At 43.9% G+C, this 14,504-nt stretch overlaps 1 protein-coding gene across 1 annotated transcript in view; it reads left to right on the forward strand.

The window, feature by feature from the left end:
* Window positions 1–1,207: 1,207 nt before the first annotated feature.
* The window catches only part of LOC119398965 (uncharacterized), a 17,680-nt gene continuing 4,383 nt past the window's right edge, over window positions 1,208–14,504 (forward strand). Inside the window, exons 1-3 of the mRNA XM_037665782.2 lie at window positions 1,208–1,605; window positions 12,437–12,474; window positions 13,843–14,040. Coding sequence (XP_037521710.2) covers window positions 1,465–1,605; window positions 12,437–12,474; window positions 13,843–14,040 — 377 coding nt within the window. The 5' untranslated portion in view covers window positions 1,208–1,464. The remainder of the gene's footprint in view (window positions 1,606–12,436; window positions 12,475–13,842; window positions 14,041–14,504) is intronic.

Raw genomic sequence — 14,504 nt, forward strand, 5'->3', positions numbered from 1 at the left:
GAAAATTGTGAAAAAAAAACAACGATTTTCCAGGGTGCCAATTCCCATTAAAAAATGTTAAAGAGCATGACAGAGATAATTAAGTCGAAAGCAGCGGAACGTACGAGATTCGCTATCTCTTCTATTTATGTCTACCAAGCAGGCGCGCCCTATCTTACCGTCGCACGTTTAATTCGGAGTAAGCTACGTGAGCTGCTTGTAATGGTTTTTGATGACGCCAACGACGATAACAAGCGCAACTTGAAAGCATAATCCTTGAGCACATTATTCCACGGTGACCGAACCGAGCCAACGAACATGCGCGGACTTCGTTCAAAACAAGCCTCAACGAGGAAGAAAGTCCCTCTCCAAAACAATGTCACGCGATAAACTCATAGTTCGTTCGCCCTCCAAGCGTTTTAATTTCAGCGCTACTACGAATAGCACCGCAACCCTCCACAAACCCGCATCTGAGAGCTCAGCCGCAATCCGCTAGAAACTTGATGCTTACGGATCGTCGCGCCATCTCTTTTCGCGAAAGTGTACCACCGTTTGAGTTCCACGGACATTTAGGTATATTGAGAACGCTTTAAATTTGTTCAAACGCGAATTACGAATAAGAAATTCACCGCGTGACCAGTTAGTTGATTGGTTGGGAACAACTTTATTGGTAGATTGCAGTCACCTCATAGTTTTGTAATTGGATCTTGCTATTATATGCGCAAATAAGCACATTTATTCTGAAGTCGATAGATGGCGCGAAAACGGCTCAGGGGTCAACGATCCTGTCGGGAGGCGGTTCACGCAATCAACTTTCACGACTGTGGCGATTTAAAGAGTCCCATTTCTTGTTTTCGTTTCGGCCGAGCTGGCGCGAAACGCACCGCGCGTTTTTGGCGCTTGTTTGCTTGCCTGACCTCGCTTCCCTTGCTCGGTATATCCGGTGTGCGATTTGGTGACTGCCGTCGTCTCGCTCTCTCGCCGCATTCTGGAATTCATTTCGCGCTTGTCGCAACAGCGGGACACCGTCGGGGCAAAAGAAGACGCCGAGCCTGCTCGTCCCTTCGACGCCCGCAGCAGCAACCCGCCCACCCGTCGAAGCAGGTGTCTTGCGACCGTTGGTTTGCATACATGTCGCGGTTTCAACGGCGTTTGACTCCCACTGCAACGACCGCCGCGACAGCGTTCCCGCATGGCAACATGGTGCGCGACTTCACTCAAGGATAGCGTGCTCGCTTGATACGCTGCGTGAAGCGATCAACGATACGATGAACGAAGACGACTCCACAACGGCCCGCCGCTCCGGCGTCGTCCGCGGAAAACAGCCCAGCTCGTGCGCGTAGGGGTGGACGTACGCGCGGCAACAGGCTCGCCCGCAGCCTGTCTTCGTGCAACTGTGCTTCGTACTGCTACTTCTCGCTAGCCCTGGTGCTTTTCTCGCTGGGCACGGTGCTCACCATACTGGTGCTCGATGATAGCGAGCAGATGTTTCCGAACCTGACTCACATGTGGCTTATCGGGCCGATATTCATTAGTTCGGGACTTATGTTCGCCGTGAAGACGATCATGTACCTACGGAGGGAGACCATGATCGCCTATCTGACGAGGCAACATTCCTTGCTACGCGTAAGTATTGCGTTATGACTTGTTTGCCTGAGCACTTCGTCATACGGGCACTTTCGATCGCGATAGAGCCACGATCGAATTCCTCAAACGCGATTGGCTCCCTTCGGCCGTCGCGCGCGGTCGAGCCAATCGAGATCGAGAATCCAGATCGGGGCTCGATCGCGATCGAAAGTGAGCCGTGTGAAACGTCGTTCTTTTCGTTTACGCTTTTATTGACGCGTGCAGGGTCGATGGCGCACGCTTAGAAGCGATCGCGAACGGTTCTTGGCGCTACGGGTTTTCGACTAAGCGGTCCACGCTCTAGTTTGCCCGGCGCGCTGCACAACGAACGCGCTTTGTGCTTGTGCAGTGCGTTCTTGCAGAAGGATTGCACCCCCTGTTCGACGTCACACTTGCGGACGTTTCGAACACCACGTACGTAACGTGTACCACCACTCGTTCGCTTATCCGGTGTCCTTGCGATTCTGAGCTGCACGTAGGGCATAGCGATTTATCCGATTATCGGCCGAAGCATAGGGTGGAATGCGTGATGAGACAGGCTAGCTAACAGTGAAGGTCGGTGCAACGGGATGTTTCGCCTTCCATCTTTTTTCTTCTTTTTTGTTTGCACATTGGCGATGAAGTTTTGCAACTGACATTTGCCGTGTCGCATTCCTCGCTCAAAGCGTCACTAAGTGTACGGCAAATGCCTTGCCTTTTCGAGCCCTGCTTGTTTGCTGGCTTTTAAAGCAAACAATACTGATCACATTATAAATTTCTTGTAGTGTAGGAGGCTTTTGACTTCTATACTCGGCCAGTCACAGCAAATGTCCACAAGCACTCGTACACATTGTCAGTGTGCGTTTCGTTTTTCCATTGTGAAATTCACAAAGAGCGCTTGCAGTCACCCAAGGCAACTGGCTAGGAGAAAAACTGCAATACAGTTTACATTTAACTCCGCTGCCTCACTGAAATCTTTGCTTCGAGCCTAGAGCCGAGCATAGCTACGACATTTGGCACAGAGTTGACTCAGCCGTGAATGAGTCATGCGAAAGGAGCGAGGGAGCTTTGGCCAAAGCTACGATGGCAACGCGTACACACCTGCGTCACGTTAACTGCCACCAGTTTTCTTTTTATTTGCATCTTCCTGCAACTTCGGTGACAGCCGTTGCGCACTTTGTTCGTTGTGGAGCAAACGCCAACAAAAACAAACATCCGCAAACAGCTCGGGTCGGAACCTGTGGCTCTACGCAAGTGTACAAATGTTAACTAGCCCTGAGTCACTTTCCGAAAGGTAGTGCCATTATTTGTTATCTCACCGACACATCTTTCTGTGGCCTGAAAAGTACCGTCTAACCATCTCGTGCGCGGGTAACCTAGTTTTGTTTTACCCTCCGCTTTGGCTAGCTGAATTCTTGCTCCCTATTGAAGCCGTATTGCACACGACATCACCAAAGTAAGGCAGAAGTGCACGGAAAGATGGAAGGTTGAAAAGATGAAAAATATTTGAACAAAAGCTGTCACTGGGAGCTCCGGCAACAGCCCCTGCACACACACAAAAAAAAGCGAAAATAAACAGTTGCAGCTGCCTCTTCCTTTGTCTGAATACAAGAACCAAAACGGTTATTTTGCGTTACTTTCAGCGGCTTTACACTTTTTCAGCGGCTTTACGCAAGTAGCTATCAATTCTGAAATCAGTATTGTCGACTTTTTCTTTCCACTTGTTTCTAAAGCAGGCTGTTTTGCTGCACTTTGAAATGATAAAAGAAAAAGTGGTGGAAGAGTAGTGACATGTTAGGTTCAGAAAAGTGGATGACATCACGTGCATTGAACCCTTAATTAATGCTTTAGTTAGAAGCAGTACGTGGAAGACGGTTGGGCAGATTGCAACGCAAAAGTAAACAACAGCCAGAAGGTGCAGCTTATCTAGCTTTGAAGATTACAATTCATTCACCTTCCACTCCCAAGCGTTTGCACTATGTTTATAAATAATTTATACTTAGCAGAGCATTTATCTTTTGTGCATGGAAAGCTGTAGCTTGTGCCTCTGAGAGCAGTGCCGATTGCTTTCTTGGCGAGCAGATTGTAATGTTAATGGCTGCATCATGTAACCTGGGTCATGTCAACATAAGCCATCTTGTGCTCATAGGCGCTATGCTAGTTGGTATTTCTGGGGACAAATGTGACTGTGTCAGTTCACAAGCCACTGCAGAAGCTGACATCACAAGTCAGTAGGTCAGAGCCACATACAAAAAGCTAAAAAAAAAAATGAAATTATGAGATATGGCACTGGTTTGGAAAATTTGGCTAAGCTTCCGTTCTATCTGTTTCCATGGCAACCAAACTACCAGAGTGGGGCCTAGTTGCACACCGATTTCCTGTTCTTTGTGTCCTGGACTTGTTTGTGAAGTTGCACACATTCACTAGGAACGAGCAGAGAAAATAATCGGGGAGCTATCTGCATGCCAAGTGAGGTCATGCATTGAAAGATTTGAACTTAATTTGAAGCGAACCTTGTGGCGACACTTAAATTGAGCCTAATTTGCTTTCAGCCAATTTACTAGTACTCTAATTACATGGCCCTTGAGTTTTTCTCATGAAGCTTTGGCAGTAGCAGCATGATCTAAAAAAAAAGGTTTCTTCGACATTACAACAAAAATTATCATAACTGATGATTTTTGTTGAATAAAATGATGGCTGGAACTTCTCTAATTTCATGTGGGAACCTCAACATCAATGCATATGTGTGAGATCACAGATTTCAAAGTTTTATTTATTTGAGCTGGGCTATTTTATAACCTAGAGAATGTTATGAAAAATTGCTAGGTTGAGCTTTTGGTGTCTATATGATGTGCCAGCCATCGCCTGGCACAACTGGTGATTTCTTCTTGTTGGCCTCGATTACATAGTGAATAATAATAGACCAGGTAACCAGTTATTTTCGTAATTGCCAGCTTTGAAGTGAAGTTCCTGAGGCTAAAGTTTTTTTTTTTATAAGTCAAGTTGTGCGTCATATTCTGAAACATGATGACAAGTCGTTTCCAGCTCACTGCTTCCTCTCTGGTTTTTCTTTCTGCATGTCAAAGTTGCGCCGTTTCAAATTTCCGCATTTCAGAGAAGGGGTAACTTATCGCGCACCCACGCCTCTTGCAAGCGTAACAGCAATGCTGCCAGAGTTTCGGTAGACTCCTTATCGTTTCTCTAAGCCGGAGCAAGCAGATCTGCAAACTGTCATGTGGCTGCTTACTCACAGCAGCGACCTATATGGCTCAACGTTTGCCTTTTTCTCAGTCACTAAGTAAGCCACCAAGTAAAGTTAGTTTTACGAAAATAACTTTTTGAGTGTGCCACTATTGCATGCTCACTTCACACTCTGTATTTTGTGTCACAACAACAACTGTGCTGTTTGCTGATACAGTATTTGCGATAAATTAATACCAATTTGCCCACTTCCCAATCCTATTCACCAATAATAAGCAATCGAGTTAACTATGGAAGTTGTGATGAGCTTAAAACAATCTGACACCAGGCTTTTGAGTCTGACGCATGAGTTGATGTGCGTGTCCTGAGATGTGTGCAAATAATTAGTACCTTAGGTAATTAATTATCACTGATGTAGTAATTAGCACTAACGAAGAATTCACATTTTTACAAAAGGTGATGCCTAACGTAACACCAGTTCTACTCATCACGATATCTGTTTGGCCTCCTTTTTTTTTTTGCTATTAGCTCAGCCCGAATAAGCTGGCACATGCTATGTATTGTATAATGCCTGTTCGCTTAAAGTAAACAGCATTAAAAGTGTTAGGACGGTTTGGCATCGTAGTGGAGCTCACGAAATGACATTTGAAGAATACGTAAGAACGCCATGTTGGCATTACACAAAACACTAGCGAACTTCAGTTTCACGGCAAGAAAAATACCCCGGCCGCTATTGTTCATCTCGCAACGCCGGTGTGACAGACAGACCTGCTAGCAGCATTGCAAGCACCATGCCTTAACAGTCATTGACACGAGACTGTTGGGAAATGGTCAGCGTTTGCAGCTTGAGGCTGTGCTGCCCATTTCTCGGTGATATCTGTAAGCACTACAGTATTGTGTGCTGTGTAGTGTTTGGGCACCCAATAGTCGTACTAGAGACAAAAGGCAGAATGCTACTTTGCCTTCATTTCAGAGCCAATACAAAGGAGCGTGAGAGTGCATCCGTCTCAGTTCATTGTTGTTGTAGCCGCATGCACCGCACACCTCTGAAGTTCCAGATGTTGTAGCCCTCCACACGCAGGCAGCGTGTGTACATTTGATACCAGTACAGCACCAATTGTGATGGTGTCAATCAACTTCGAGTACCTGTATAACTTCTGTCACAGTTAAGAAAAAGATTACCTATGCGCCAGTAAATGCATTCGGATCCGCCAGGACATGGGAGCTTGCACGTTGGGGCTGTCGTCACCCCGTCTTATGATTCTACATCTGTTCTGGTTTACGATTCTTCCTTTCATAAGTGTAATCTACTAAAACAGCTTTAATTAATACTTGTATTTAGCATCACTTTGAAGTTATTGGCATCAATTAGCTTCTATGGCAAAGCTTAAAGGGACACTAAAGTGAAACAATAAGTCCGTTTAGATGGATAAAGTGTACTCTCAGAACACTAATGTCGTTAATTTCACCCTCATAACCTTATTAATAGAGGATATCAAGGCCAGAGTTTCATTTTTAAGTTTCACGCCGAATTCTCCATAAGTGACGTCACGGATTTCAAAGTGTATTTGTCGTATTTTGGCGACATTAGCTCAACGAAATTTCCTAAAACTTGGTATATTTAGCCTATGCTCAGAGATCAATGTACTTCATATTTATCGATTAGTCACTACGTTGGCCCTAGTAGGCGCCGTCAGAATCTATGATGTCGCGCCGTTTAGTGCGGGAATTTCAATGTAGCTTCGCCACCCGCATTTTCTTTTTGCGTGTTTTCTCACTTACCGAGCATCGTCTCGCGGCAAGCGTGGTGGTTTTGGAATTGTGAAAGAGTTCGTGACTCATAATATAAAAATCGTTTTTCTCTTTAACGTCCCTTTAAGTGTGAAGTTAGTGGACTGTTCTTTGTAAGTTTCTTATGCTTGCCTTAAATCACACAAAACATTGCTCTTTATAACAAGCTTAACTACCTTATGTCAGTGCCTTGCCCTCTCCTCAGCACCTTCATGACGTCATGATACACATTGTTACGATGGGGTGTGTTTGTTTACAAATGAATAGATGAAAGCCCGGCCCCGAGTTGCTTCAAAGACAGACGTACTTCGTTCTCCTCTTCCTTTTGTCTTCGTTGTCGCTTGAGCGCAACGATATGTACTCTTAGATAGACTGCAGAAGTTTCAAGCATCAGATGGTGGAATTCAGGTATGTTCCAATAGTTATGCAAGGCACACTTATGGGAAACATTAAATCAGCTTAAGCTACTAAACTGTTCTTTCACTGCATTGTTGGTAATTTTATGGCAATACGTTGATCCTTAGAAGAGACAATGGGAGTCGTCATTTCATTTTTAAAATATTGCGAAGAAATCGCAATGCCTCTACATCAGCCTGATGCCACAGGTTGCTTAAAAATATTTAGCATTGTGGCTACATAAAAGTTCCTGCAAATTCCTGGGTTTCATTTTTATAGCAAAGCTGTATATGACTCGGCTGCTGGGATATCTCCGTCTCCGTTGTCGGAAGACCGTTCCACAAAACTGAAGCTGAAAGTGCCCATCTCCATTGAAATCCTGTGTAAGACTCACCGCAGTGCTTATTTCAATAGAGAAAAGCACAGAACAAGTGTCAAAACTACAGAATAGATGATAAGGTGCCTTAAACATTGTGAAGCACGTGGCATCGAGAAAGGAAGTAAGATGTGCAAACACAGACACAGAAAGAGAAAACCAGACGACACAAACCGGCATTTGGTTTCTCTGTTTGCCTTCTCTTGTGTCCGTGTTCTCACGCCTGCCTTCTATCGTGATGAACCCCTACAAACAGCTCGACTTTCTCTCCTTGGAAGCACGTAGCAGTCGTAGAATGTTTTCCACCTAAAGATTGCAGTTGCATCAGCTGCACTTGCTGCAAGGAATTGGCAACTCTAGCATACGAAGCGGAATCTGACGTCACTGTGCTCGCATATGTAAATGGCGAACCTGCTTGGCAAGTGATTTCATTTCTGTTCTGATAGCACTATGGGAAGGCCACGCACAGTTAAGATTCTCGAAGAGCAGCGTCTCGGTACAGTGCTATCAGTTATTTCTTGCATTGCATTGCTCATTATTTCAAGGTTACGTTGCATTGATCTCTTGGATCAAGTGATAACACAGCTCCACTGGCCAACCACCTTCACAACATGGGTTGGGGTGCCCAATTTTTTTTACTCCTTTGTGCTAAAACACTGTTATTACTGATATTTTATTACATACTGATAACAAATCAATAAGGCCTAAACTAAGCCGGGAGGGTTGTAAAATGCGACGTTGTGTTAATCTGGTGCCGGAATTTCTGGTGTTTCATACTGTCTGGAGCAGGATCACTTGCTTCGCAGTGGCAAAAGTGTTTTTCCCTGGTTGATATTGGAGTGGGTTTGCAGTTCTCACTTGTCATTTTGAATTGACTTACACCGCACCGGATTTCTTCCACTCACTGAACCACTGCAGTCTAGATACGGGCGAAAGCTGAATGACAAGCTTATGTGACTTCCGCCGCCGAGAGAGATCCTTAACTATGTGTGGCCATCCCACACTGCTATCAGAACACAAACATATCATTTGCTAAGCGCGTTAATCCTTTACATATGAAAGTACAGTGACGTCCATTTCTGCTTCGCGCACTACAGTTGCCACTTCCTGGCAAATGCAGCTCATGCACCTTCATTCTTTAGCAGGAGACGCATGCCACGAATGGTATGTGCTTGAGCTAGTTTGTAGGGATTTGTCATGAAAGAAGGGAAGGTGCGTAGACACAAATTTCTTGCTACAACTATACAGGTCATGAGTTTTGGCAGCATCTGCTTGCACTTCATGTACCAGTTATCTGTAGTGATGGGCTGTGCTGCATTTTAAAGCAACCAAGGTTTAAATTGGGCAAGCGTTGAGAATGTGCCTCGTACAAAAACAGCCTAAGCAGAAGAGAAAGAAAAGACCTCTGCATGGCCGCCACGACGTATTTCTGGCTTGTGCAACCACTTCCTGTTTTCGCAATGCATACAAGCATGGCCTCCGAGAGTGACTTTCATTACTCACTCATGGGACTCGTTTCCAGGGGCATTCGTTAATTTCATCATCACTTGTGGTTGCAACAGTGCTTTACAGTTCAACTGCAATGTTAAATAAAAAACAATCGGATATAAATTCTCCACCCCACTGAATGCAAAGTTTAGAGTGCATTTGGTCAGCGGCTAATGATGTGACATGACAGGTTAACATCCAATTGATAATTCAATCTTGAAAATTTGATGCCATGGTCTCTTGAAGCGAGTTTCCTATGTACTGGTTACTTACTTACTGCTAGCCAGCATTGCACTATGCCAGTATGTTCATTCTGTTCTAAAAGTTCTTAATTTTTTATGTTCTTTTAAAGTATTTTTCGCTCACCACAGGATGAAAGTACTGCTTACTACCCTAGCTGCCATTGCCTTAGTTGTCTCTATGCAATATGTATTATTAAAAAATTTATAATAAAATAAAAGTTCTGTTATTAAAGGGACACTAAAGAGCAAAACGATTTTTCTCGCATTTTTTCTCGCGATTTTTCTCGCGACGCCACCTTGGAATTCCCGTACCATTTGCCGTGACGTCACATATTTTTGACGGCGCCTGCTTGGGCCTACGTAGTTCCTAATCGGTTAAATCGAAGTACATTGTCCTCTGAGGGGGCCAGAGACTTGACATAAGGAGTTAGTGGAAATTTCGTCAAGCCAGTGGCGCCAAAATACGTTAAATGCTCTTTGAAACCTTTTACGTCACGAATTACAAAGTTCAGCGCGAAATTTAAAAATGATACTTTGAACTTGGTTTTCTCCTCTAATATTAAACCTATGGTGGTGAAATAAACTACACAAGAGTTCTTCGAGCACACTTTATCAATCTAAACCAATTCATTGTTTCTCTTTAGTGTCCCTTTAACTGTGTAGGCCATGTCCTTTCTTAGCCTGCAGGTTTTCACAAAAGTTTCGATGCACGAGCCAAAGCATGCCACCGGGGCGAAATGGCTGGCAGGGGTGGCCTTGTAGCTTGAAAAATGTGGGGAGCCTTGCTCCCGTCTGTGTATGTTCGGCCAGGATTTCCAGCTGATTTAGAGGCTGCATCTTCAATAAATTGGGATATCTTTTTGTGTGTTTCTTTTTCTGAACCAGTTGTTTTCATTTCAAGAGTGAATGATAAGAGCCAGTCATCCGGTTGCTTAAATCTTTTCGATGAAATACGAGGCAAACGTCGTCCCTGTGCTTCCCGCGGACCTGGTCGTGCAGGCACAGATGTGGGGTGTTCTGCGTTGTTTCCGAAGTGGGTCTAGTTGTTGCTCTTTCTGAACAGCTGGTCTCCAACTGTGCACTCTGCCCTTGTGGCAACACTGCTGCATTTAACTGCTGAGCATTGCATCAGTTGCCGCACTGCGTATGGACAGCTTTATGGCTGTGCCTACACTGCTACCATTCACATTCATACAACACTAGCTTTCGAGTAGGCCCAAAAGCCCTCGTAATCCACCTCATGGCATCAACACTGCCAAATTTGAAGCCATCATAGTGCAGTGGGTGAGAAGATTAAGTGGTTTCAAAGGGCTGTGTGTTATTCATAGTGTGAACTGCATTGACATCACATTTATGGTTTCCCGCTGAATCATTTTACAGCTAACAAGTGTTACGAAGTTAATGCTCAGTTTATGAGGTGCCTTTATATGTCGGAAGCTTCTCAAATGCTACCACCGTCGGCTTCCGACCCAAAAGATGTGGGTTCGATCCCACCTACGGTGGTCCCATTTCTATGGAGGCGAAAATTCTAGAGGCTCATTTTCTTAGATTTAGGTGCATGTTCCAGAACCCCCGGTGGTCGAAATTTCCGGAGTCCTCCAATGTGGTGCACCTCGTAGTCATATCGTGGTTTTGGCACGTAAAATTATAAATTATTATTATCAAATGCTATCACTACTTCTAGTCAGATTCCATGCATGCCACAGATAGCAGTTTGCATTGTAAAACTTATACGAGCAGCAGCGATTACACTGGAATGTGCGATGACGCAGTTATAATGAGCTAGTGCAGTTCACCCCTGAATCAGATTTTGATAACCAGTGACTGTGCTTGACGCTATCGCCTTACTTTGCTGGTTACTTGTTATTGCAGGGCACAAGTTCACCCATTAAAGAGTTTAATCATTAGCTAATTATTTTGCTCCTGCGTTCTTTACTGTCACAACAAAGTGATAGTATGAAGAAAGTGGGCAGTGAAGCTGGAGAAAGCATAGGTGAAATTGTTATGTTTTAACTTGGAATCTAGAAAACATTTGGTGATTAATTCAATTTTCCAAGGTTAGTTTTCCTGAACATTCCAATTGAACTCGATAAAAAGTTTTAATGTTTTGAACACTACTACACAGCCCGGTCTTTGTTCATGTGTCAAATGTAAGCAGATAGATCCCAGCAAACTAGTGGATGGCCTTCTCAGAACCAGACTAAATGCTTGGCATAGCTTGTATAAAAACAATGCAAAACAAAACGAATTGTTCACCCTAATTTCAACAGAGAAATTTGCTTTTTAGTTAATACTTTTGTATGCTTTCAGAATGTGGCTGAGAATTTACTGAATCACTCTGATAAAACAGACTGAAACCGATCAGTGGTGCTACTATGTTCTCACCATTTGGTATAATAAATACTGGCCTTTCTTTGGAGTGTACAACCTTGAGCTTATTTTATGATGTTACAAAGGTTGTACAAATTGCTGCAAAAAAAATTAGCAAGACCCACTTTTTAAACTTCTTGTTGAATATACCTCTGATGGCTTAAAGTATTCAAGATGATAAGATAGCTGTTTGGACTTGTTTAGACTTGCCTTTACACCTGATAATGAAGACATAAAAACAGCATTAATTTAATTCAGCCCTATACCTGAAAATATAGAAAGCAAATGAAAATATACGAAGCAGTATTCCAAAGCCCGTTTCCGTGCAGTCATAATGTAAACCAGTTTTATAAATTTTTCTTTTTAATAAGGCACTTCCTGTGACATGTGTTGAACTCATTAAAGTAATGAAGTAAACTCAATATCTTGCTCAAATTAAACTAATTTTTTATTTTTTCTTTTAAGTAGGGGCAACATATGGGAATGCAAAGATTTTGTTCTCTGACTACAGCAAATATACTGTATGCAAGTAGAAATTCCATTTTCTTATTTTTGTCAAACGAAATTCTTCAGTCTTTCAAGCATTTTCGTTTCAGTGAAATTATTGTCGTAACGAAATCAAGCTCAGGTTTCACGGCTCATTCAAACCAAGGTTTGGCTGCCATGACACATGAGCGAAGAAGGAAACAATAAAGCAACGTATAATGTCGGGTTTAATGTCTGTGGAGCTGGGCCAGCATGCTTAAGGGCAAGCGCTCAGCATTGTCTTAAATTTTAAAGTCATCTAGCAGTGTTTCGCATTTTAGAAAAGTTTGAACTGTCACTTTAAAGGCAGTTGAAGAGTGTTATGATAATGCAGTATGGCTGACTCACTGATCTTATAGGCCAAAGTGCAGATTTCTTTTTAGAAATGTAACGCACATTGTGGTCTAGCAGTGGATGTTCAAGCTCTGATCAGTAATGTATGCCTTCTCTTATCTATTTCCAGGAGCTTCATCTCGTGGCTGTGGAGCCGGGCTTACTCAGGTAAATCCTTCATTGGCACATTTCATTGTGAATGGCGCCCTCCTCTGGCAGGTTTTGGAGTAACAACCCTCAGTGTCAACATTACATTTGAGAGTGCTGTCATTGTTTGTCCATAACGTGCAGGAAACAGCTATAGTATCGCATTACAAAGCCCTTCAGCAGCTCCTATTCGCCATTTTGCTTATATGCTGGGAGTTCTGTTGTTCAGAGAGCATTTTGAGTGTGCTCTGAAAAGTGGGGAGTGCTCATGATTCATCGTGTGCAAGTCCAACTAACTCTTCTTTCCAGAGCCTTTAAATGATGCCAAGAACAGGTGAACTTTCTTAAAGTGATGCTAAATTCATTATGGCAGTTGAGTGATGTTGGCAGAACCTGGCTTTGTTCAATCCGAGTCCAAGTGCTGGCTACATGGTTAGTGAACGTGAGTCAAAATGGAAAAGCATATTTGGTAGGAAAAATATACAGTCTGTCTCGGCGAAGTTCTGTCAATTTCCTTCACTTGACAGATGCATCAAGCACTAGTACAGCAAAATCAAGTATCGCCCAAACGTAGTGGGATGTCTTAAATGGGTCGAAAGAAAAACATTTCGGTTATGTAGTGACATTGAGGCTAGTGGTAGGACAGTTTAACCATTTGCCTCAATACACAGAATCGACTCTAGTGCGGAAAGAGGAGGTCAAATGAGCGAGGGTGGTATGGTCTGTGACTGGATGCTGCTGGGTACGAACAAGGTGCGTTGTTTAGGGAGTTGCAGTTAATAATTGTTAGGGTTTAACGTCATAAAACCATGATATGATTATGAGGGATGCCATAGTGGAGGGCTCCGGAAATTTCGACCACCTGGGGTTCTTTAACTTGCTCCTAAATCTAAGTACGTGGGCCTCAAGCATTTTCGCCTCCATCGAAAATGCAGCTGCCGCGGCTGGGATTCAGTCCCGCGACTTTCGGTTCAGCAGTCGAGCACCATAACCACTAGACCACCATGGCGGGTCAGCGGGTTGCAGTTAAAGCTGTTTAAGGTGGCACCTGCCTTTACAAAGTTCACAACTTTAAAGAGTTGAATTTGTTGAGAACGTATTAGAGAATCTGGATAGTTTTAGCAATTCTGGCTCGAATCCCAATTTTTATTATGCGACTTTTGTTGAGGTCACATGAGCTTTTTTACCGCTCGCCATGTTTTTTGAGGCCGGCATCTGTTGAGGCACTTAAGGCTTTCAATGGGTACCAAATGTCTAGCATTGTGGCGCCATGGCAGTCACCCACTGACTTCCTTGCACTGGCGTATGACTGGGAGGGTATTGATAAATGCAAGAGGTTAGGTGCAGCTATAGGAAATACTTAAAACTGTTACTTCCTGCCGTCTGCAGGGGTCTTCAACAAAGGGCAGCATCCCTGCCACCTCCGTATGAGGCAGTGGCGACAGGCTGTGACTCTCCCATGTGCCGTGGTTCGACAACGGCCGCGGCATTTCCACTGCTCATGGCTACCACGGAGGAGGACCCACCCCGTACGAGGGGCACTCCTGCTCATCGTGGTGGCTCTGGAGCCTCTCCTGCTACAACAAAGTGAGTGCAAGGGCAAGCGGTGTGGTTGCTGAGCTTTATTCCTTGTTCGGTGTGTATTCTCCAATGCTGGGTATTGTTTATTAAAGGGACACTAAAGGGAAATACTTATTTGAGCTAGATTGAAAGATTAGGTTTGTGTAAAACAATTTCCCCTTCCTGGCGATAACGGAGCATTTGTAAGCGAGGAAACACGAAATTGAGAATTGCATGTGGTGCCCTCTGTCATGCACTGTGGGTACCTCATAATGACGTCAGATCATCTGTTCTGATTGCCGACTGCTTACATAAATTTTGACAATAATAAATGCAGTAAGCCATAGTTGTTGCTACATATTACGGCCATGTAGCTCTCGGACACCCGTTGATTATCACAAATCGGCAACCGAGGTGGTGGCATGATCCTTTATTCGGCACGACAATTCAAATTGAGAAGTGCACTAGGGCTTTTCGGTGGTTGTTTCGAC

This window comes from Rhipicephalus sanguineus, chromosome 7, assembly GCF_013339695.2.
Source record: "Rhipicephalus sanguineus isolate Rsan-2018 chromosome 7, BIME_Rsan_1.4, whole genome shotgun sequence".
Lineage (NCBI taxonomy): Eukaryota > Metazoa > Arthropoda > Arachnida > Ixodida > Ixodidae > Rhipicephalus > Rhipicephalus sanguineus.